This window comes from Lactuca serriola, chromosome 7, assembly GCF_051521515.1.
Source record: "Lactuca serriola cultivar US96UC23 chromosome 7, Lser_US96UC23_V15, whole genome shotgun sequence".
Lineage (NCBI taxonomy): Eukaryota > Viridiplantae > Streptophyta > Magnoliopsida > Asterales > Asteraceae > Lactuca > Lactuca serriola.
Window position 1 is genome coordinate 68,456,255 of NC_136414.1, and position 24,275 is coordinate 68,480,529.

The following is a 24,275-nucleotide window of genomic DNA, read 5'->3' on the forward strand; positions in this document are numbered from 1 at the left end:
TTTTCACTTTGTATCAAAGCTATAGGGCTTCGATTTGTCATTGAAGATCGTTTCATAAAGGTACATCTGTTTACCTTTATTTTTCGGCTGAGATCCTTGTAGATCTTCATAGTTGAGTTCATACTGGGGTTTCTGTTGGAATCTCAGTTCATCTTACTCATCTGTGAACATCTAGGCTTCTTTTATTTGATCTGATTCCTTCTTGTTATTGTTTTCTGTTAAGATATTGGTACTGCAAGTTTTTTTCTTATGATTGTGCAAGTTTGACTTCAAGTGGAGATCCTTGAGAGACATTCATCGTCATCAAGTGGAAATCCTTGATTGACGAATTAAATATTTGCTGGTTCTTTGATCGATTAATCTTGTTCTCCAAAATAACTCTTGTTAATGGATTTCATCACCATTAACTTTTCCAAAAGAGAACGGAGTAACGGGAGTCGATCTGTTTCGGCCTGTTCAGCTTATAGCTCTGTAAGCGTTTCTTGATCCCTTCTATCTATGTTCTAGCTATAGATGTGGAAGATTCTGGTTGTCTTGAGTACACAAGTTGTTGTGTTTTTAGTTCTTTAATATTTGTGATTGTTTTGACTCCGATGTTCCTGTCTTGGGCCCCAACATACTGTGGTGACCATCTGGACGCAAAGGAACATAGTGGTCTGTTACCTTCTTGATTGTTGTGTGTTTTTATTGGTTGTCTTTTGTGTGAACACTATGTCTGATACTCCGCTTGAGAGTAGTGGTTCTAAGGTTGATCCTGTAAACTACGTGACCCTCTTTATATACATCCATCTGATAATACTGTAACTATAATTGTAAGTTTTAAACTAATTGGGACCGAAAATATTCGTGTTTGGCGTAGCTCTATGATAAGAAGTCTTAAGGCTAGAAATAAGTTAGGGTTTGTAGAAGGGACTGTAAAAAAGGACTCTACTAATAAACTTACATCTTTAAAATGGGATCGTGCTAATGATGTAGTGTGTTCTTGGATTCATGGGTCTTTGTGTGAGTCAATTTATTCTGGACACGCATACTCAGAGTTTGCTGTAGATATATGGAATGAACTTTTTGAAACCTATAACAAGGCTGATGGGTCTGTTATTTTTAATATACATCAACGAATTAATTCACTCAAACAAGATGGTTCTTCCTTATATGAGTATTTTAATAAACTCGACACTCTTTGGAAAGAATTTGATGGTCTTACAAATGTTGCTGAATGTACTTGTGAAGCTGCTACTAAGTATAATGATCATTCAAAACTCATGAAGTTAATGCAGTTTTTAAATGGTCTTGGTGAATCTTTTAATCAAGTAAAGAGTCATATTCTTCTGACGGATCCTCTTCCTAATGTTAAAACTGCATCTTCACTTGTCTTTAAAGAGGAATCTCATCAGAAGAATGAGACATCAACTTTTGTTTCTAGCGTGTCTAAAACTCAATCATCTGCATTTAACAGTAGATTTAATGAAAAAAGGGTCAAGGTTCTAATTCTATAGAAGAAGAAATCAAAATTTACAGTGTAAGAATTGTGGTCTTAAGGGACATCTCATTGATAGGTGTTATAAATTGATTGGTTATCCAAAAGATTTTAAACCTAGGAATGAGTTTAACAATGAAAATCAAAGAAATCTGAATAAAACTTTTTCTGTTAATTCTTCTTCTGTTCCATCTAGAAGTTCCTTTTCTTCTAGTATCTCTGGGAATGGTGGAGCTTATTCTTTTAAGAGTGATCAGTATAATAAACTTTTAAGTCTCATCAATGAAAGGTCCTCTGCATCTGAGGATACTCCTGTCAGTGCTAATATGGCAGATATTTTTTTTGAAGTCATGTAATTCTACTATTAGTCATCAAAAGTGGGTTGTTGACTCAGGTGCTAATCAACATATGACTTTATATGAGTCTCTTTTACAAGACACTGTTGATTTTTCTAAACTAAACCTTCTTGTTAATCATCCAAATGGCTCTTCTGCTAAGATTGAAAAAATTGGGAACTTGCAGTTTTCTGAAAACTTAACATTGTTTGATGTCTTTGCCGATCCTGATTTTGACGTAAATCTTCTTTTTGTTCACAAATTGTGTAAAGATACAAATTGTGAAGTTGTTTTTAATGAAAATTGTTTCAAAGTTCAGGATTTACAATCAAAGAAGGTTGTGGAGAATGGTAGAGAGTCTGGGGGATTGTATTATCTTGATGCTTTTCCCTCAGGTATTAGCTCTTATAGTTTCATTAAGTGTTGTGTCTCTAAACTTACATGGCATAGTAGATTAGGTCATCCTTCTGAACAATATTTAAATTCTTTAAAAGATACACTTAATCTTGATAGTTCTTCTCATCCTCCTTGTGATGTTTGTCACAAGGCTAATCAAACTCATGAATCTTTTCCTCTTAGTGTTCATAGTTCAACCAAACTTCGAGAATTGATTCATTTAGATGTATGGGGTCCTTATAGAGTGTTTACTACAGAAGGCTTTAGGTTTTTCTTGACTATTGTGGATGATTTCACAAGGGCTACTTGGGTTTATCTGTTAAAAAGTAAGGATGAAGTTTATGGCTGCTTTACTTTATTTTTTAATATTTTGCTAACTCAGTTTGATTCTAAAATCAAAATAGTCTGTTCAGATAATGGAACTGAGTTTTTAAATCATATGATGGAATCGTTTTTGAACTTAATGGTGTTCTTCGTCAAACTTCTTGTGTTTATACACCCCAGCAAAATGGGGTTGTTGAAAGAAAACATAGACATATTCTTAATGTTGCCAGATCTTTACTTTTCCAGTCTGGTCTTCCTATAAAGTATTGGGGAGAAGAAATTCTAACTTTAGTTTTTTTGATTAATAGAATGCCAACTTCTGTTTTGAAATGACATTCACCTTATGAACTTGTGTTTAAGAAATTACCTGTGTTTGATCACTTAAGAGTTTCTGGTAGTCTGTGCTTTGCCACTAAACTTAATAATCATGATAAGCTTTCTGAACCTGCTGAAAAATGTGTTTTATTAGGTTATTCTTCTAAGAAAAAGGGTTATAAGTTGTTAAGTCTTGATACAAATTTTGTTTTTGTTTCTAGGGATGTGAAGTTTTATGAGTCAGTTTTTCCATTTAAACTGAGATCAACAACTATTGATAATCAATTTGATTTTCATAATTCAGTAGACCCTTTTTCCTAAAATGATCAACATAATTCTGAATATGTGAATGATTTGATTGATCTAAATAACTTGAGTGTTAACCATCAGATGGATGATTCTAGTGCAGCTCAGAATCTGGATGAAACTTTTTTTGATACTACATTTGACAGTGATGACCAGACTAGCGAGGTACCTGAATCTTCATCTGATAGGAGTATGCCAAGTCATTCAGATTCAACTGAGGAAAGTAGTCATTTAGACTCATTGCCTTCTCTAGGACAGTCAATAGGGGTTTCTAGGTCTAGAAGAGAGTCTCGAATACCTGTGAAGTTAAATGATTATATTGTTGAAGGGACGCATAGATATAGAATTGAACATACATTAAATTACTCTGTTCTTAGTACAGAAAATAAATGTTTTTGTTCTAATCTAAATAAAACAATTGAGACAAAAAGCTCTGAAGATGCCTCTATAGACCCAAATTGGGTTGAGGCAATGAATAATGAAATGGAAGCTTTATATCGAAATCATACTTGGGATATTGTAGATCTTCTTAAAAAAAACCAATAGGATGTAAATAGGTTTATAGAATTAAGTATAAACCCAATGGAGAAGTAGAAAGATATAAGGCTTGTCTTGTAGCCAAAGGTTATCATCAAAGAGAAGGGGTTGATTATCAGGAAACATTTTCTCTTATGGAAAAAATAGTTATTGTTTGTATAGTTATTTCACTATCTGTAAATAATAGGGATGAGCATATGGACCGGGGAACCGGCCAGAACCGGTACTGGAACCCGAACCGGCACCGGAACCGGAACCCGATGGAACCGTTCGGGCCGGGACCGGGATGTTATTTTTGTAGATTTTTGGAACCGGGAACCGGTAGGAACCGGAACCGATATAACCGGCAAAAACTGGAACTGTATGATGCTATTTTTCGAAGACCGGTTCCAACATTTGAAGACACGACAAGAACCGGTAGGAGCCACGAACCAGAAGAACCGTCGGGCCGGTTTGGTTCTTGATTTTGGCCGAAGCTGGTTCCCGGTTCCGGCCGGTTCGGTCCTTTTGCTCATCCCTAGTAAATAAGTCTTGACCTTTGTATCAGTTAGATATTAATAATGCTTTTCTTTATGGAGACTTAACTGAGGATGTGTATATGACTTTACCTCAAGGGTATCATACTAAATGTGATACTAGAGTATGTAAATTGGTTAAATCATTATATGGGTTAAAGCAAGCTCCTAGAAAATGGAATGAGAAGTTATGTTCTGAATTGTTTAGCTATGGTTTTACTCAAAGCATAAATGATTACTCTTTGTTAGTTAAAAAGGATAATAATTTAATTATTGTTTTGTTAGTGTATGTAGATGATATTATTTTAACAAGTAGTAATGAGACTGAAATTCAGAATGTGAAATCTTTTTTGAATTCAAGAATATTAATAAAAAATAAGGAAAATTAAGCTATTTTCTTGGAATTGAAGTTTTAAGTATAAATAAAGGTGTGTGTTTAAATCAAATGAAATATTGCCTTGAACTTTTACATGAGTTTGGAATGTTAAGTTGTAAAACTGTTTCAACTCCTTTAGAGGCAAATTTTGTCCCTAAAAGAAGTTGTATTGGTGATGCTCCTTTACTTGAAAATGTTACTGGATTTCAGAAACTAATTGGAAAGCTTATAAATCTAACTATTACAAGACCTGATATATCTTATTGTGTTCAGATACTCAGTCAGTTTATGCATAAACCACATAAGTTACATTTAAAAATAGCATTCAGACTACTTAGAAAGGTAGTCCTGGGAAAGGTATTTCAATTATAAAGGCAGAAAATTTTGACTTAATGGGTTATGTAGATACTGATTGGGCAAAATGCCTCAGTTCAAGGAAGTTAGTTACTAGGTATTTAGTTTATTTTGGAAATTCATTTGTATCCTGAAAAAGTAAAAAACAAGCTACTGTATCCAGGTCCTCAACAGAATCTAAATACAGAGCTTTAGGATCTGTTACTTGTGAAATTATTTGGATTTTAAAATTGTTATTTGATTTGGGAATAAAAAGTTTAATACCTATTATAGTTTTTTGTGATAACGGGTTTGCTATTAAACTAGCATTAAATCCTGTGTTTCATGAAAAAACAAAGCATTTTGAAATTGATTTACATTTTGTTAGAGAAAAGATTGCAAATGGTGTTTTAAAAGTAGGAAAAATTAGTTCTTCTAAATAGAGAGATGATATTTTGACAAAGTTTTTAAGTGTTTCACAACATAATTTTTTGTTAAATGAAATTGGTCTAATTAATCATTTTAATAAAAATTAATATTCTTCCTTAAATGTCAAGTTTGAGGAGGGGGTGTTAAATATTGTGAGTATTGCAAAGTATTGCAAACTTGTCATTTCAGGAATGTGCAAGATGTTTTGTGTAAAAATATTTGGATTGATTTAGTTGTGCATTTGTGACTTTGGGACAATTATGTCATTTGGATAAAAGTTGTGGATCAAGGTGTGAGTTTTTAACGGGTTGACACGTGGGTTATATGATCCGTTTACCCAAAGTATTTAGTTGAAGCTACAGTGGTCAATGGTCATAATTGACAAGATATTTTTACAGTTCATCTTCTTATTCTCTCTCATTGTAAAACGGTTTTTAAGTTTTGTACAACTTTATCAGTTCTTTGTTCTTTTGTAAGTTATTGATCGTTATAGATTAGGATGAGTGTTCATCAAGAGAATAGATTAGGAATTGTGTAGTGAGGTTTATTTGTATGTATCTGAAAACCATCTGTCTATTTGTCCTCAAATGATATAAATGATATAATAGATAATGATATTGGGAAATTGTGTTTCTATATTTTTTCACAATTTGGTTGGCCGGGTGGTCCATCATTTGTTTCTTGTTTTCCGGAGAGAGAGAGAGAGAGAGAGAGAGAGAGAGAGAGAGAGAGAGAGAGAGAGAGAGAGAGAGAGAGAGAATTTTATTTTATCTTTTTTTAATTGTTCAATAAAAAGAAGAAAAAAAATTGCATCATTCATAAAGTTTTGGGAGGGACAAAAACCACAACCAACTCAAAAGGACCATTTTTTGTCAAGGTTAGGGCCAAAACCGGGAGAAAATACAAAAAACAGGGACCAGTTTTGCTGTTTTGTCTTTGTTCCAATAATAAGCAAAGCTCGTGTTCATTTACATAGGTTAGCAAGCTGATTAAAAGTATATAGTTGGATCCTTCTCGGAAAAAGCGTCACCTCTCCAAGCTCTACGCGCCATATATGATGCCCCGTAGTCTGTTTGATAAGATTTTCTCCATCCACGTAAGTCTATGAAAGTGTTATATAAGGATCTATAATTACGAGGAATGGTATCACCAAGTAATATATTTAACCAATCATGGGTGGTTGACTCGAAGTAATCGCGACGACAAAGATAGTAGGCTCCTGTAGTGAGCTCAAATTCAGATAGATCTCCTCCAATAACTTCTTCCTCTTTCTTGTAATTTTTGTAGTATTGTAACTCTTCTTCACCATCATCTATGAAAGCAAGGCTGGCACCACACCTGTTTACCATCCATCCATCCCCCACAATGATGGACACATTGATTTCATCTCCAGCATCTAAAACGTTCCCAATGGGCCAATAGCTTAACCACACAACATCTTTTACTCCCGGTTTGCAATAGATCGCAGGGTTATACATCCAAGTAAGGCCCTTGGTTATATTGCTAACTTTGGTGAATAAAGCCCATGTATCTTTATCCTTGTGTGATGTGCCTGTTATTCTGTATGACACGGTTACATTTAACCCTTGGATCCTGAATTTCTCAGGACAAGAAGGCACACGAAAGGATAAGAACGAGGATGATGACTTATACTTGGACATTGGCATGCTTTGACCCTTTATGCCTGCCAGATATGTGCTCATTATACCGTATTCATACAGCACCTGGCCAAATACATTGCAGAATTATCAAATTACTCATATATTAAACAATTTTCCGATGGCAAGATGTATTTTTTGATTGCTTATTCATGCATGAGAGAGAGAGAGAGAGAGAGAGAGAGAGAGAGAGAAATGTACCATTATATGACAATCGTATCTAATGACATCATCACCTGCAAGGTCAACCCTAGTATGTTGATATGCTTTAATCCATTTCATATGTCCCAAATCTGCTTCATCAAGCTTTGCTAATGGCACCAATTTGAAAAAGCCTTGAATTTCAAACAAGTTTTCACAACCTAGATATTCAAATTTCCGCAATCTGAACCTAGCAGATTCGAATGTTATTTTCTCCAATGAAGAACACCAAGAAGTATACAACTCTTCTAGCGTACTTGGGAGACATAGGAGGGACTCTATATTTGGACAACCACTCACATCGAGCACCCGAAGCATTTTATGATTAGTGTAATTGGTCAGAAGCGTTAACGGATTACTGCCAAAATTCATGTGTTTGTAAAACGATGATGACTGTTTACTTAAAAATGATGGATCATCATGGCTTATATCAAGGTTGCTATCATTGAGAAACAGAAACTCTAATGAGTCTGGCAAGGGAACCAACAACGGTTGTGGCATTCCTCCACCAGTACATAGAGCTTTTAGCCTTTGCAATTGCTTCGATGCAACCTTTCCAGGTTGATTACACCCTCCGAAGTCCAGTAGAGAAAGCTTCTTAAGACCTCTAATGGTTTCACAAACATGAGTCACACTGAGACTGAAACAGTACGAGAGAATCAAAGTCTCGAGATTAGGAAGTCGGGAAAGATGGCGGACACTGACAAGATTGAGCGACCATTTAAGATTGAGGATCTTCAGTGAATTAAGAACCTATTTAAAGAATACCAAGATTCATTCATGGTATGTTAACACATCAACTGTCAGAAAGTTGGGAAGCTAAAAGGTTAAGTGAAAAACAGGACATCAAATTCCTACCATGGGAGGTTCAAACTTCTTCAACCATCCATTGCTCATATCTACAGCCACCAAGCTGCTCCCCAATAAGCTTGAGGGTATTTTTTTCAATTGACAATTAGTCCAGTGTAACCATCTTAATTCTGGAAAATTTTTGTAGGACCCAGTGAGTCTCACATATCGGAGCTTGAGCAATTTCAGTTTGTCCATTTTTACAAGTGAAGTTGTTTTAAGGGTTGGTGGCTGCAAATTTAGCATTAAGTTAATTAATTAGGTACATATCTCATGTATAACATAAAATGCAGGTAAAATTAAAGGTAAATGCAGCAAAAATATCAAGAGTACCACACTCATTCACAACTTTGTCTTACATTTGATGTCATCCCTTCCTCTAGCTTTCGCATGTCAAGTGCTAGACCTTCAATTGTTTTCGAACCCTAATGGGGAAAGACAGGAAATGAGACAAGGAAAGTTAACATAGGAGGTTGTTGAAGGGAAAAAAAGGATTAAAGATACACATAAGAAGCATCATACCTCTCCTTTTCTCAACAAACGATAAGATTCATCATTTTGCGAGATTCTACTACGTGCTGCAGGATCTCTGGACTCCTGAAGAACTATGTTTCTTGCCATCTCTTGAAGCAATTGATGCATCATCAGTTTTTTACTTGGTGAGATGGTAAGAAGGCATTTGTTAGTGAGGGTCACGATCCCAGCCTTTGCATGCCAGTCATGCTCCAATATCTTTACCACATAACCCTCATATTCACCAACAAAGAAAAAAGCAATATGAAGAAACAACTCTTTGTTACTGGCATGTGGCAATGAGTCAAAGCTCTTTTGTAGTATACCTTGGATTTTACAATCAAGATCTCCTTTCAATGAATTCAGTGAATTCAATGTACTTCTCCAAATCTCGATTATGTTACTTCTTTTGCTTGGGTTTTCAGCATCAACAAATAGAGAAGAACCTAGTACTTTAAGAGCTAGTGGGTTTCCACCACAATACTTTGTTAATTGTACTGCGAGCTCCTTTAAACCTTCCATGGGAATTTTGGATCCAAATGCATGGTAACTTAAAAGCTCTAATGATTCATGATCATTCAGCAATTCAAGTTCATGCACCCGGCAACTCCAAGATATGGACCCAAACCATGCCCGTATATCTAAAAGCCTAGTTGTTATTATGATCTTGCTTTGTGTATAAAAAGCCCTTGTTCCAAGTAAAGCACCTAATTCATCATGTTCATCAATGTCATCAAGAACAATAAGCACCCTTTTCACTTGTAAGGCCTCTTCAACCTTCCTTGTACCCTCAGATACACTAGATATACTTGCATTCTTTTCCCCTAGAATGTCTGAGAGAAGTTGTTTCTGTAGCCCAAGCAAACCATCAGACTGTTTATAGTGCTTTCCGATCTCTTCAAGGTAAGAGCTGCTTCCAAATTTTTGCTTGTTTGAGTTATAAATGAATTGGGCCAGTGTCGTCTTGCCACTGCCTCCCATGCCACAAATTGCTAAAACATTATCTCCAGATTGCTCATTTTCCAACCAAGAGTTGATAAATTTAGCTCGCGAATCCATTCCAATTAGATGAGCTGGAGTACTAACTAGTTTCAAATCTAGTTCAGAGTTGATTGTACCAACAATTTCTGCGATAAAGTCTGTTTCAGACCTGCAAGAAAAGAATAAAGAAAATTTAACTGCTTCCGTTATAGCGCATGAAATTCAAATGCTCTAGCAAATGTAATATTCTTCCTGCTACCATTATCAACCTAATAAATTATATGATGAACTGAGGTTTACATAGCAATCTGATTGAATAAGTGTTTAATAATGTGAAGGTCAAGATACACCCGAATTGAATGAATCAGGTTGGACAACTTCCCAAAACGGACAGGTTATTCAGGTTTAATCTGTTGGTTGGTTGGCGAGAATACGTGTTGGCCCAAAGTCAAACCGGAATATCTGCTATGTTATCAGTATTTAGTTTTAGGTTCACTTCCCACTCACTATTTCACAGCATATTCTGTATTTATAGTAAACCGTCTATAAGGAAGAGAATGGCATAATGTCTGTCATAAGTAACTGAACAGCTATTTGTCCAGAGACAAGGAGCAAAGGAAATGAAGTATGTGCAAGAGTAAACCAAACCCTTAGACTACTAAGGAAAAGGCCACAGAATAGTAGATTACTACTGAAAACACCATCAAACAGGTAAGCATCTAATCATCTGGTTCTGCTCTTTGCATAAATTTAAAGCAATATTAGCAAAAGAAAATTCCATGACTTGATGTGTTTAAGAAGCATACCTGAACTGGACATCTACCAGGCACAAATTACGATTCCTTATCATATTTAACACTCTCAGTTGAATAAATCAAAAAGGGTTTCCAAAGGATTAAACTATAAGCATGAATAGAGAAAGCATACCCCGAAACAACCATGCCGGACAAATCAGCAACCTCGGTAAGGGCTGTCTTCCATCGATTGACATTAAACTCGGTCCATTTTAACTTTTCTGCTCTTTCATCTACATCTATCGCAAAACTTTGTCTTTGATTCCTAACATCCGACGGATCGACATGGTAAAAAACCGGTAAAACAAATTGATTAAAGCTCCGCCTTTGCTCAAGGATCAACACAAGCTCGTCAAGGCACCATCTGGAATTTGCATATTTCTCAGACAAGACAACTATACAAGCTTTTGATTCTTTAATAGCTCTCTCAATTTCAGGCTTGAGTTGTTGACCTCTGTCGATTTCATCATTGTCCCTAAAAGTGCGAAGTCCTGTTCGTACTAAAGCCGCATACAGATGATCTGTAAAAGAATTACGCGTATCTTCACCTCTAAAGCTTAGAAAAACATCATAGCAGCTGGTATGATATAGCAGAGAAGCAGAAGATGAAGCGGACGCCATTGAAATTAGTAAGATGAGAGGTTGTTAAAGAGAGGGGAATATACTGGCATCAAGATCAACGTCTCCGGTCTCCGGATAAAATATCAACGCGTTTACCTTTTCTACGCGTTTGTGATACATTAAATTAAATTGGTGTAAACGTTTTTTGGAAAAAAAAAATTAGTTTATGGTAATTTTGTTAATTTGTAAAATTATAAAACTAGTTTATTTTAGATCAATTTTCAAAAATAGTCCTTATTTAATGTATTTTTTCTGAGATTTAGTCTAATCTTCGATTTTTAACTTCATGGTTTTTTTTAAGTAATTTATTTGTGGAATTAGTCTCAATTAAACTTGAAAAGACTAATCTATCATTTTAATTTGTTTTTCTATTTTCTTTTTACTTTTTTTTATTTTATTTAAATTTTTAAAAATAAAAAAAATAAGGTCCTCTCTCTCTCTCTCTCTCTCTCTCTCTCTCTCTCTCTCTCTCTCTCTCTCTCTCCAAATCCAAATCCAAACAAACATTTCAAGATCTTCATTCACAACAAATAATTCATTCACAACAAATAAAGAAAGGTCATATCTCTCTCTCTCTCTCTCCAAATCCAAATCCAAACAAACATTTCAAGATCTTCATTCACAACAAATAAAGAAGGGTCCTCTCTCTCTCTCTCTCTCTCTCTCTCTCTCTCTTCTAAATCCAAATCGAAACAAACATTTTAAGATCTTTATTCACAACATATAAAGAAGGGGTCCTCTCTTTCTCTCTCCAAATCTAAATCCAAACAAACATTTCAAGATCTTCATTCATAACAAATAAAAAAGGGGCTCTCTCTCTCTCTCTCTCCAAATCCAAACAAACATTTCAATATCTTCAATTCATTTTAAGATCTTTCAACCTCATTTCAATATTTTTAGATTCTTTCTTCCTGATTCATGATTCATAAATCATCATAGTCTCCTATGGCAAGATCGTTATCCCTCTTTCCATTGTTGAGATTTCGGCGACTATATGAAGATTTCATGATTCATCATCGTCTCCAATTGCAAGCTTCGAATGAAAGTATTGATCCTACCATATTTTCAGATGAATCCAGATTCAAGATTCAGTTTTTGAATATTTTTGTTATTTTCAAGAGCATTTACCTAATCTTTACGTTATTAGCATAAATGGGGCCTTGTGTTGAGATTAGGGTTTCTTCAAATTAAAGATTCAAATCAAGATTATGATTCCAGAAGTGATGCACCTACAATTTGAATTTGAAACCCGATTGAAGATAAAGAAAAGAGCAATACATTCAAAAGGCACAAACTTTAAAAACAGTCAACAAAGTTAATAAAGACATACTAACTCAAACTCATATCTCCACATACAAAATCAAAAGCCTAGAAATTATAGATAGAAAAAAACAAAACCCCATGAAGCAAAGCCTAAGATATCATGAAGAAACTCAAAGAACGATAATTTCGACCTAAAACCCCCAAAATCCAAGACAGCAAGAAATGGTGGAAAAAAGAAAAACAAAATGGAGACTAATTTTACTGTTTTTTCACCATTAAAGTCTTAAGTAGAGAAGAGGGCCCATAGGAGAGCTTGAATACAAGCAGAAGAGTGTGTATTCTAGATGAACCCAAAAAGAATGCGTCAAAAAAAAACCCAAACCATTATACGAAAGAGATAGATTTATGAGTGTTCATATGGAAGAAGATGATGACGATGATAGTAATTGTAATGGTAGCCTCTCAAATTAACTTAAAATAAAGGGAATCAATCAGCATTTGTTAGAAAATTGCGGCCTTGTTTTTGTACTTTAGTGTTTAATATAGAGAAAGATTTGCAGGGTTGTGCTGGAGAGAGAGAAGTGGGGCCCCCTCTTTATTTGTTTTTACTTTTAATATTTTAAATAAAAAAGAAAATGTTTAAGAAAATACAAAAACAAATTAAAAGTGTAGATTAGTATTTTTTTTTTTATGTTTAACAGGGATTAATTCCACAAACTATAACATCCTAGGCTTTCAGGTATTTTCAAATCCTTCCTTTAGTTTTTAAATATGTCATTTTGGGCCCTTGGAGTATAAAGATGTAGCCTTAAGAAGCCCTAGTGGCAAAATGGAAATTTTTGGGAGCATGAGTAGTATGTTGGGCGTACACATATGTACGCATCAAAATGACAATTTTTGGGAGCATGAGTAGTACGTTGAGCGTACATGTGAGTACACTGTGCATACACATATGTACGCAGGGCGTACTAATGTCCGAGTGAAACCCTAATTTTTAGGGTTTGAAGAGTATTTAAGCACCTTTATGGATCATTTAGCCTCACTTTTTCAGCCTCCAAGTCTTTGAGCCATTCTTAGCAAACCCTAACCCCATAAGAGAGTGTTTTGAGCTTAAAATGTGTTATTTGTGTGCTTAAAGGAGAAGAAAGTGTATTAAGGAGTCAATGAAGGAAGGCAAGCTTGTAGATCGTAGATCATCATCTCATTTGGAAGCTCCAGATCTTAGTAGCTTTATGATGTTCTTTATGTTTGGTTTGCTTAGATCTCATCTTAGTAGCTTTATGATGTTCTTTTGTCCTTAAAAGTCTCATTGTTGTGCATGTTTGATTTTGGACGTTTTGGGCTGTCCTTCTAGGCCCTATGAAGGGTCCTTAGTCATAAAAATGAGGTCCTAATGGCCAAAAGTGTCTTATACATTTGGAAAAAGGGTCTTATTGGATTAAGACCTTATATTAAGAGTTTATGGACGTGTAAAGTCATAAAGTTGGAGACTTTATGACTCTAGGGTGCATTTGGACCATGGATATGTAATTTGGGCTTAAGTGCTTAAGCTATTTAGCACTTAATGGACCTTTGGGATCTACGAGGGTACGCCCCGCGTAGGGAGGAGTACACATTGCGTACTTGGTCAGCCACCTCGATGGTGGTCAATGTGAGGCTCGTGTACGCCTTGCGTACCTCCAGTGTATCGCCAACATACGTCGTCTGTGGACTTTTGAGTTTAGGCTTCGAGTTTTGGGCCACCTTTTTGGGCTTGAATGACTTGGGCCCTCATTAGACTTTCTGGGTATGAGTGTTTTGTGCTAGTTTGAGAATTGGACCTAAGGATAAGGCCCAATAAGGATTTAGGCCCAATTTGGAAAATTAGGCGAATTATGGGTCTTGCAGTAATTTGGCCTCTTGGATCAAAATTGGACTTGGCCTTGGCCCAATTTGGGATAGGGTAAAGTGGCCATTTACCTTAAGTCTGGATCCTTAGTTAAGGATGGTAATCCAATTGTTAAATGGATGTTTGTTTTGTTGTGATAGTTTGGGATTTTCATGAGTCGGCAGTCGGAGGTTTTCAGTATGGTTCGACATTGTAAGGTGAGTTTTCCTCACTGTACTTGTGGGTCGAAGGCACCAATGCCCCCCCCCCCCCCCTTGGATTGATATCCTGTTGTGCGTGATGTTACATGATAGTGATCTATTAGATCAGAATCCTGGTAGATAAGATGATGCTATGCTTAGTGATCTATAAGATCTATCTGTTTGTTTGTTGGCTGGTTAATAGTATGTTTATTTGTATTATATTCACATGATTGGTTAGTGGTTGAGGCTTCACTGCTTTGTGTGTAAGCCAACAGGTCGGGGCATTCCAAACCGATGGTTGATGCCCTAGCGTATTCCATCATGACGATGATTAGACCTACAGTATGTTGGCATTCCAACCCGATGGTTGAGGGGCCTGGGGTATTCCAACCCGATGGTTGATTGGACCCATAGTATGTTGGCATTCCAACCCGATAGGTTGAGGGGCTTGGGGTATTCCAACCCGATGGTTGATTGGACCCATAGTATGATGTTTTGTATGTGTGCTATTATTATGTATTTGTATTTTGGGGGAACTCACTAAGCTTTGGGCTTACAATTTTGGATTATGTTTCAGGTACCTCAGAGGATCGCGGGAAGACGAAGGCGTGATCGTGCACCTCCTCATGTTTTACTTTATGATTTTGGGATTTCTCTGATATTGAACTTATTCTGAAAACAATATGTAAAAAATGATGGTTTTTGGGTTATTTAAAAGTTTAATTTTTTTCATGAATTATATGGATGTAACACAAAACAAAGTAAATCAAAAGGTCCATAAAGCCAAAAAAGTTAAGGTTTTGACTAAACCCTAGAAAAAGACAAAATTGCAAAAATGGTCCCTGTGGTATGCATTTTTTTGGGGTTTTAGTCCAAACCATGACTTTTTTGGATTCGTGGTCCTTTTGAGGTAGTTTTGTTGCGTTTTTGGTCTCTCAGTAAATTGAAATTACTGTAATGCCCATGGGGTATTTACTTTTTATTTTTTTCTATTTAATTTAAATGAAAAAGAAAATAAATAAATAAATTGGACCCACATCTCTCTCTCTCTCTCTCTCTCTCTCTCTCCTGTGAAGCCCATCAGTGATCCAAACATCGTTCATAGTCAATTTCAACATCAGATTCCAGCAATTTGGACTAACCCACAAAAAAAGACTTAAAGTTCTTCACCCACTTTCACTATGAACACACATACACACACTAGATCAAGGAGAAGAAGACCCATTTCGGTGAGTATCAAGAAGTCCCTCTCGCTTCCCACTGATAACCCTCATCCTTCTCCAAAATTAATTTCAGCACCTTAACAGATTACCATCTGTTGTTGCTGCTATTCTTGGTTAGATTACCATCTCCAAAATCAATTTATCCTCTCTCTCTCTCTCTCTCTCTCTCTAAACCCATTACCGTTTTAACTGATTTTGAGGAAACAATATCCTAATCAACACAAATCTCGATTCCTAAATCAACTCACTTTCAGTCCATTTTAAATTAGATTAATAGATCCAAAAACAATTTGATTCTAACAAATGCCAGTGAGCATTACATGTTGAGAGAACAAAAGAGAAAGTGAGGAAGATGATAATTAAACTAGAAATGGATGAAGATGAAAATTAAACCAGAAATATATACATTTATCTGTATGTATATATGTTGAGAAATAGGTAGAAAGCAGTGAGATTGGATCAATCGGAGAAGGATAGAGATGAAGCTTGAGGTCGCCGGAGCCAAAACAAATCCTAACTCCGATTAGAGTTTCGTCGTCGTTGCTATGAAGATCAGATTAGGGTTACCACTGAATCGGAGTGAATGGAGGTGACGGGTCTTGTAGCTATCTCTAACCTCCGACGTTCCCCTGCGGTCATTATCACACCTGCTTCCATATATGTGAATCGCAAACCGTCTTCATATGAAAATATAGATGTGTGTTTGTGTGAGAAATCGAATCTGAAAACTCCATGTGTTCATATGATTTAGAAATGTGTATCTGTGTTCATCAGATATGATATGAATCGTGGAAGATGAAGAAGTGGGTGGGGGGTGAATTTCTTTTTCACGAGAGAGAGAGAGAGAGAGAGAGAGAGAGAGGTGGCCCACTTTTTTAATTATTAAAATAAATAAATAAACGATTTGATTTTAAAAGAATAAAAGAAAAATGAAAAATAAATACCCCAAGGGCATTATAGTCATTTCAGTTTACCGAGGGACCAAAAACGCAACGAAACTACCTCAAAAGGACCATCAATCCAAAAAAGTCGTTGTTTGGACTAAAACCCCAAAAAAATGCATACCACAGGGACTATTTTTGCAATTTTGTCTAGAAAAAATACATACCATAGGGACCATATTTGCAATTTTCTCTTTATTTTAAGTTATGAATTAGTTTATTGTAATTTATTTATTTGAAAAACTATAAAACTAGTTTATTTTAATTAATGGATTAGCTTATAAAGTTGTTTTTGATAAGTTATTTTGGGATAACTTTTATAAGTTTATGGAGCTTCTTTTTAGAAGTATATTCTTAATGTAGAATATATAGGCGTCAGGATCAACATTTTCGATTTTAGGAGAAAATATCTACGCATTTGTTTCAAATACATTAAAAATTAAAATAGTATAAAAGTTTTTCAAAAAAATAAATTAGTTTACTGTAAATTATTAATTTATAAAATTAGAAAACTAATTTGTTTTAAGTTATGAATTACTTTATAGTAATTTATTAATTTGAAACTATAAAACTAGTTTATTTTAAGTTATGAATTAAGTTATAAACTTTTTTTGACAAATTATTTGGAGATAATTTTCATAAGTTTACATAGATTTTTAAAAAATATTCCAAATATGTTCTAAGAATATATCTGGTCTCCAGAGAAAATATCTACACATTTATTTCAAATAAATTAAAAATTAAAATAGTGTAAAAGTTTTTCAAAAAATTAGTGTATTGTAATTTATTAATATGTAAAATTATAAAACTAGTTTATTTTAAGTTATGAATTAGTTTACTGTAATTTATTAATATGAAAAATTATAAAACTAGCTTTGTGCACTTCGCATTATACCAAAGTATATATATATATATATATATATATATATATATATATATATATATATATATATATATATATATATATATTCTATTTCCTGTCTCTCTCTTCATCTCTCTCTGTAAACCTAGGTACGCCTCCACCCTACATCATTTGATCCACCACCAAAATGGAAAAGAATGGTTTGGCAGATTGGAATCGATGAAGCCAAAAAAAAAAGGAAAGGGAAACAGGATCTCTAAATTACTGTTGATCGGAAGAGAATGATTCAAGAACGGAGCATGGATCGGGATGCATAATCGATTGGGGGATTTTCGATCCTCATATGATCGAGTGACAATGAAATCAGTAACACCCGAAATCAGAAAGGTCAAGAAAGGAAAGGAAAACCATAAGTTAAAGAGGGTCGACTCGTCGAGTCCAGGGAGGAACTCGGCGAGTCGGAGCGGGATCCGGGTGTAAAGTAAGTGACCGACTCGGCGAGTCGGCAAGTGGACTCGGCAAGTCTGGTATGGGTTGGGAAACCCTAATTCCGGGACTTGGTACCCTATTTAAGCATCTTATTCTCTTCCATAGGGCTCATTTGCGGCCCCTATAGTCCAGAACCCCAAACCCTAGCCACCATAACCATATTTGGAGCAAGATCTACCCTTGGTGAAGTAATTTGAAGCTTGGAAGTGAAGAGATTCATAGTGGTGCAAGAGGAGTCCTTGGATCCAGATTTGGTGGAACTTTTTAGAGCATTTGGAGGTAATGAATCGTTATCCTTGGCTTTGTCCTTTCTATATCCATCTTTCATTGAGTTTTAGGGTTTCTTTGAGAGTATGTGATGAGAAATTGGTGCACAAGTTAGATCTGGAGTTGAAACTCCAGATCTGAGCTCTATTTGGATCAAAGAATGCAGAAAGCCCTATTAGTTGCTATGCAAAAGCCATTCCCCACGAGTTAAGTTCCTTTCTAGCTTGGTTTTTGGTATTATGAGACAAGAAGCACGTAAAGGTATCAACTTTATGTTGCTAATGGACTCTAGGAACCCAGATCTATTTTTTGGAGCAAAGGAGTAGCTATGTGACTCGAGATTATGAGAATACACAAAAGGACTCAACGAGTCTGGGAGATGACTCGGCGAGTCGGGATAGATACCAGTCTTAAATCGCGTAGTAACTCGGCGAGTCACATGGGTGGACTCGACGAGTTGGATGAAGATAGGCAGGAAATCGACGAGTTGGAAGAACAACTCGGCGAGTCTGTTGAAGATTGTCTTGGACTCGGCGAACCTGTTCTTGGACTCAGCGAGTTAAGTCGTGAAACCCCAAACCCTTCTAGTTAAGACTCGGATCAGTGAGTTGAGTGGAGACTCGGTGAGTTGGACAGGACAGAACTCGGAAATCAGTAGACTCGGCGAGTCATGGTCTGACTCGGCAAGTCAAGTCGCGAATAAAAAGCATTTCTGAGCTTATGAACTTGGCGAGTCAGTAGGCTGACTTGGCGAGTAGGGTCAACCTGGAAGGTTGACTTTGACCAGGACCTTGACTTTGTCAACAGTTGACTTAGTTAACTTTTGAAGGACTATCAGACTAAGTGTTATATTGATATTGGTAGCTCAGAGAGCTAGAGGAGCAGCACCTCAAAGGTTGTCGGTTAGCAGCCAGAGGGTTATCAGCAGAGCTCAATAGTTCAGGTGAGTTACCTTCCAGTAGTGGTGGGTCTAAGGCCACAATGCCAGCCCACCAGTAGGAGACGTATGATAGATGATTGTCTATGTGATATCATCTAGGTTCGCTACTACCTGATATGTTATATGCTAGCATGATATGTTGTATGTGATAGTAGTAGAGTTCGGTTGTTAGGACCGAAGGGTAGTCAAACACCCTAGATACGTCTAACAGTATGTGATGATATGTTTGCATGCTGGCTTGTTATGTTATATGCGATAGAGGTAGTAGGAGGGGACTAGTCCCCAAGTTCGGTTGTTAGGACCGAAGGGTAGTTCAAGCACCCCAGATAGGTCTGATAATCTGTTATGATATGATATGTGATAGTGTTAGTAGTAGGGGTGAAATAGTCCTCGAGGTTCGGTCGTTAGGACCGAAGGGTAGTCAGCACCCCAGAATGGCTTGACACGGGTAGGACGGCACCCCAGAATGGTCGTACCGGTCAGGTCGGGCACCCAAGAATTGCTTGGCAGTATGTATGTTATGTGATTGTATGGTATGGGGTAGTTTGGGGGAGCTCACTAAGCTTCGTGCTTACGGTTTCAGTTTTTGGTTTCAGGTACTTAGTTTTTCAGAGGGGGATCTCGGAGAGGTTGTAGTGCACACACCATAGTCAGTTAGCCTAGGAATGTTTTACTCTGACAATAAGATTAAGTTTTGAATTAATACTCGGAAATTTTGTTATGACTTATGACACGGTTTTTATAAATATGGCTTTAGTAATGTTTTAAAAGAAATTTTGGGGTTGTATTTTGGGACGTTACAAAATCATTTAGGCTACTCTCGGTTTTTTTTGTTTGATTTTAACAAAAATCGAAGAAGAAGAGAAGAACAACGGATTTCTTTTTCTATTTTCTGTTTTGGAACAGGATCTCCGAATTGCTGTTGATCGGAATAGAAGGATTCACGAACGGAGCAGGGATCGGGCGGCATAATCGATTAGGAATGTTAAATCCTTGTCTAACCGAGTGAAAATGAACGGAAACAGGTCAGAATCATTCACTACAAGAAAATAGCCCTTTAATGACGCGCAAACAATGACACTCGTTGATAGACGACGCGCATTTGTAAGTGCCCTAAAAGATAGCGTCAGTTTTGCAAAATTTGAAGGATAGAGGGCACGCATTTTTGTGCGCCCTAAAATTAGTGTCAGAAAAGAAAAAAAAAGAAATGCGGAGGCCACCTTTCATAAAATGTGCGTCATGTGAATGTGTCGCTTTATAATTTTAAGTGAAACACGCGTTTTAGGCGGGAAATGAAATCGACGAAAATTACCCCCGCCTATTGAATCCCAAAATTAATCCCCCCGCCTCTTCTACTTAGCAAGAAAAAGCCCTAGGTCCGTCATCTTCATCTTCAGTATCGTCAAACATCTCGTTCATCAGATCTCTACTTGATCTCCTTCTTATCAGTATCACCAAACATCTCATTCACCACCTCCACCCTATCAACATTCCCTTAATTTCAATTTGATGCAGGTAATACACGACCAACTGTAAGTCTCTCTCCCTCTCTCTATCTCTCTCTCTCTACCCCTACTGTTCAACAACAACCTAGACACCCACCACCCCTCGTCTTCTCTCTGGTTCACCATGGCCACCAATGAAGCCCCATTATTTTATCCAAAATGGGCCCAAAATCATGAACATAATCAAGCCTTCTTGGAATGAAAATCTTCCCGCCCAAATAGTTCTATTGCCGACGTATCGTAGCCATTTATAAGTCGATTTCCTTACCCCAGTATCCCCCAATCGCAAACGAATCAAACCCTAACCCTAGATTTTTTGCTAACTAGGTATGTTTTCTTCCTCTTTTTCCTCGATGTCGACTCTAATTTTTTTCATTTACAACCATTTTCGCTTCGATTTTTGACCTAGTTTGTTGTTTCGGTTGTTTCATTCAGGATCAAACGATGAAAGGAAGCAAATCAAGCGGTGCTACGAGGAAAGCCGATACCAAGTACGATTTAATCTAACTATGTTTAAAACATACCATCTGCTAGGGTTTAATGTTGTATTTTTTTCATCTTCAATGAAATTAGGTTTTTGTTCTTCCTCAGGATCATGATTTCGGTACTTTTTAACAATTGTTTGTTGTAATTTTAGGTTGGCTGTAAAGAAGACTGCAGCCAAGGGGAAAGCAGCTAAGGATCCCAATAAACCCAAGAGACCCGCTAGCGCCTTCTTTGTGTTCATGTTAGTAGCTGTTCTTCGTTTATCACTACCTTCATGTTTTACTTCCATTTCCAAAGTTTAAATATTTTTCCTCTTGTTAATGTTATAAAGGGAGGACTTTAGAAAGCAGTTCAAAGAAGATCACCCTGACAACAAATCTGTTGCTGCTGTAAGTGATCTTCCTTTTTGCCTTTTGTCATCGAAACTTCTTAAGCTTTGTTTCAAGTATTGTGTATCTAGATTGAGTTGAGTTTGTGTTTTTAGATTTTGATTTGGATTTCACTTGTGTATAATTATCAGGTTGGTAAAGCTGGTGGGGCAAAATGGAAGTTAAAACTATACTAGTGCTCTCTTTCCTTGGTTTTCATACTTATTATTATGATCCAGTTTCACTGAGCATGGTCGAACAAGCTGCAAAGCCACTTGCAAGGCCTGTAAGAGTAAGGCCCTGTTTTGTTTCTTGTCATTAAGTGATGTCTGGATAAATAATATTATAAGATGTTGTTATTATTTTTTAAGGTTTGGGTTTTAGATGCTACACCTGGAAAGGTACATGCAGGTAGAGACGGAGATGATCATCCTGCTGAATTGATCATTTCTCTAAGAGCATTGCCTAACCAGGTGTGTTTTGTGTTGCATAAAGAGTAACAACTTTTTTTTTGGTTATTTTATAAATATCTAACTATATATTGTCCCATGATCTCACGTATTCACTTTCATATGCAATCTTGATGTATCTCATATACATGATTCTTGTTAAAATTTTACAATCTTAATTTTTCTATTATCTTTTTTCAAGGAAGGTCACATCAAAAATGGAGGTCATCAGTGGTCTTGTGCGTGAGGGGTTTTTGAATGATGTGGCTCAGGTAAATCTTTTTTTTATAAGACAAATAATAAATCTATTTTCATTTTCATTTACTATTTTTCTTTCTCATTGTAGAGGGACCTGGGCTCACAGTTGGTGGCCAGTATATTTGAACTCGTTTGCAATCCTTTTCTGCTTTCCGCCAGTGGGGTGATTCTGAACAGGTATCTAACATTCAATATCAACATATTTTAATTAAAAAAACTTAATTTTTTTGATGATGAAATTAAAGAATTTGCAATCACATCACCAAATCGAAGAATACGTATATTTTGGTATAGAACTGGTAAACTAAGACGTGTCTATGATGAATCACTTGAGGTAAGTAAATTTACTCTTTTGCCCTCGGTTTCATGACATTTAAACGTATATATCATTAACTATTCTGAAGATTTAACCTAACTTTGGTTTGTTTAGAATGCTCAAGATCTTCAAAGAAGCGATGTTCCTTTGTATCGATTAGAAGCTATTGATTTTGGGAGAAGAATGGCAGTTGAAAGAGAAATTGAAAAAACAGAAAATGTCCCACAGCCAAATGCACTATTTGATGAAAGCTCTAATTTCATTATTTATCCAACTCTCCTTGGTATTAAAGTAAGAAATTTTACCTTGTGCCATTTTGTTTTTCTCAAATTCTAAGGTGTATGCAGTAATCCGAAGATTTTATTTTCTAATGTTTTATTCATAAATTGGTGATAGATTGTAAATCTGCACACAAACAAAGTTTCCAGAATATTAGGGAAGGTGGAAAATAATGACAGGTTTTTAAGAATTGCTTTGTATCAAGGTGATCAAAGCAGTAAAAAAGTGCGAAAAATTCCTGCTGCTGCTGTAAATGTGAATGAAAGCAAAGATCCCATGACAGATCCTACTTTGTTATGCTGTGCTTTTAAGAAACACAGAATCTATTTGTTCAGGTATATATATATATATATATATATATATATATATATATATATATATATATATATTATTTTGTGTAAAAGTAAAATCATATATTTATGATTGTTCATATGTTATAAAAATAAAAATAGCCGAAGAGAACCAGAGGAACCTGATGATGCAACCAAGGGTAGGGATGTCTTTAAGGAAAAGCCTCCTCCTGATGAACTTATGGCTGCATCAGATATTGGAAAGTCTGTTACAACATCTCTTCCAGAAAATGTGGTAAGTAGCCTACTTTTTGCTTTTAAAATGATTTATTTGATTTTAATAAATAATAATTAATATCCTTGATGATATATATATATATATATTGATGGGTTTAATACAAACAATCCTATGTGTGCATGCAACCCTAGTATTGGATCTATGTTTTCACTATTAGTTATACAGCTTTATGAACACAAAAAGAAACCTGGCATGCTACTATAATTTTCGAAATTCATATATAAAGCTAGAATACATACCTTTTGTTGTTATATAGCAATAACAACTAGTTCCTTGAATTTCCTTAGCTCTTGAAAGCAAGTACCACAAGTGTAGTACCTCTAATGGAGTCACAAACACCATATGCAACTTGGATGAAGAGGAGAAGAAAGGGAGGCACCAAAAACGGCTGGAAACCCTAATGGAAGACTTGTTCACGTTTTTGGGGCATAGGGGCCCTTTATATACATGTAGGCTATTAGGGTTTACAACTAGGAAACCCTAATTTGACTGCTTAGGCCCTAAGCAGCCCATGGACTCCTTAAACATATCCCTTGGACGATTTCTAATGGGCTACCCATAGAATTCGTCCAACCTATATATTATTTGGTGATCCATAGCCCAATTATAATTATCTTATAATTACAACTTCAGTCCCCTAAGTTTAATTAATCTCTTTTAGCCACAAAATTAATTAACAATTAATTCTTGACTAATATTAATTAAACAATATGATTTCTCCTTTAATATATTATTCTCATAATATATTAATAAATCATATTTAAACCTTTCTCTCCTTAAATCATCCTACATATTGCTATAGTGAAGGCAACCCAAAAGGACCATGCTCATAATCGGGTCAAGTACATACCAAAACAGTTATGGACTTAGACACTAATCCAACAGTCTCCCACTTGGATAAGTCTAATAACTATTTTCCGTATGACTTCAAAACCTGATCAGCAATCGTAGCTTTCAAAAGCCACTGTCAACTCTGATCTTATCAGATAGCGTGTCCTCTAGATAAGGGAT

At 35.9% G+C, this 24,275-nt stretch overlaps 4 protein-coding genes across 4 annotated transcripts; 3 read left to right on the forward strand and 1 right to left on the reverse strand.

Annotated features, from left to right (window-relative positions):
• Positions 1-863: 863 nt before the first annotated feature.
• LOC145064070 (uncharacterized) lies at positions 864-3,699 on the forward strand. The gene is made up of 8 exons (XM_079011589.1): positions 864-1,455; positions 1,586-1,733; positions 1,846-2,050; positions 2,132-2,207; positions 2,307-2,518; positions 2,591-2,782; positions 2,893-3,150; positions 3,238-3,699. Exons 1-8 carry the CDS (start codon positions 864-866, stop codon positions 3,697-3,699), a joined length of 2,145 nt encoding a protein of 714 aa, XP_078867715.1.
• Positions 3,700-6,138: 2,439 nt separating this feature from the next.
• LOC145062535 (disease resistance protein RPV1-like) lies at positions 6,139-11,023 on the reverse strand. The gene is made up of 6 exons (XM_079010125.1): positions 10,473-11,023; positions 8,574-9,714; positions 8,411-8,476; positions 8,061-8,282; positions 7,203-7,955; positions 6,139-7,067 (listed from the first exon to the last, which is right to left on the reverse strand). The coding sequence occupies exons 1-6, from the start codon at positions 10,958-10,960 to the stop codon at positions 6,333-6,335; spliced, it is 3,405 nt and encodes a 1,134-aa protein (XP_078866251.1). The 5' UTR covers positions 10,961-11,023; the 3' UTR covers positions 6,139-6,332.
• A 9,727-nt stretch (positions 11,024-20,750) lies between these two features.
• Positions 20,751-21,666, forward strand: LOC145062593 (HMG1/2-like protein). Its single transcript, XM_079010174.1, has 5 exons — positions 20,751-20,847; positions 20,956-21,011; positions 21,158-21,247; positions 21,338-21,395; positions 21,527-21,666. The coding sequence occupies exons 2-5, from the start codon at positions 20,965-20,967 to the stop codon at positions 21,569-21,571; spliced, it is 240 nt and encodes a 79-aa protein (XP_078866300.1). The 5' UTR covers positions 20,751-20,847; positions 20,956-20,964; the 3' UTR covers positions 21,572-21,666.
• LOC145064071 (peptidyl-prolyl cis-trans isomerase CYP71-like) lies at positions 21,625-23,321 on the forward strand. The gene is made up of 8 exons (XM_079011590.1): positions 21,625-21,660; positions 21,746-21,870; positions 22,026-22,095; positions 22,170-22,197; positions 22,327-22,415; positions 22,512-22,688; positions 22,794-23,011; positions 23,129-23,321. The coding sequence occupies exons 1-8, from the start codon at positions 21,625-21,627 to the stop codon at positions 23,319-23,321; spliced, it is 936 nt and encodes a 311-aa protein (XP_078867716.1).
• Positions 23,322-24,275: the final 954 nt, after the last annotated feature.

Bases quoted from the DNA above. Each gene is read 5' to 3' on its own strand.
- LOC145062535 (XM_079010125.1), bottom strand. From the start codon at position 10,960: ATGGCGTCCGCTTCATCTTCTGCTTCTCTGCTATATCATACCAGCTGC. The intron at 9,715-10,472 runs GTATGCTTTCTC...CTTTTCTTGCAG, and splicing joins TCCGGCATGGTTGTTTCGGG to GTCTGAAACAGACTTTATCG. The intron at 7,068-7,202 runs GTACATTTCTCT...GTATTTGGCCAG, and splicing joins GATACGATTGTCATATAATG to GTGCTGTATGAATACGGTAT.
- LOC145064070 (XM_079011589.1), top strand. From the start codon at position 864: ATGATAAGAAGTCTTAAGGCTAGAAATAAGTTAGGGTTTGTAGAAGGG. The intron at 1,456-1,585 runs GTAGATTTAATG...GTTATCCAAAAG, and splicing joins TCAATCATCTGCATTTAACA to ATTTTAAACCTAGGAATGAG. The intron at 2,783-2,892 runs GTCTTCCTATAA...CTTGTGTTTAAG, and splicing joins ATCTTTACTTTTCCAGTCTG to AAATTACCTGTGTTTGATCA.
- LOC145062593 (XM_079010174.1), top strand. From the start codon at position 20,965: ATGAAAGGAAGCAAATCAAGCGGTGCTACGAGGAAAGCCGATACCAA. The intron at 21,012-21,157 runs GTACGATTTAAT...TTGTAATTTTAG, and splicing joins ACGAGGAAAGCCGATACCAA to GTTGGCTGTAAAGAAGACTG. The intron at 21,248-21,337 runs GTTAGTAGCTGT...AATGTTATAAAG, and splicing joins AGCGCCTTCTTTGTGTTCAT to GGAGGACTTTAGAAAGCAGT.
- LOC145064071 (XM_079011590.1), top strand. From the start codon at position 21,625: ATGGTCGAACAAGCTGCAAAGCCACTTGCAAGGCCT. The intron at 21,871-22,025 runs GTAACAACTTTT...TCTTTTTTCAAG, and splicing joins TGTTTTGTGTTGCATAAAGA to GAAGGTCACATCAAAAATGG. The intron at 22,689-22,793 runs GTAAGAAATTTT...AATTGGTGATAG, and splicing joins CAACTCTCCTTGGTATTAAA to ATTGTAAATCTGCACACAAA.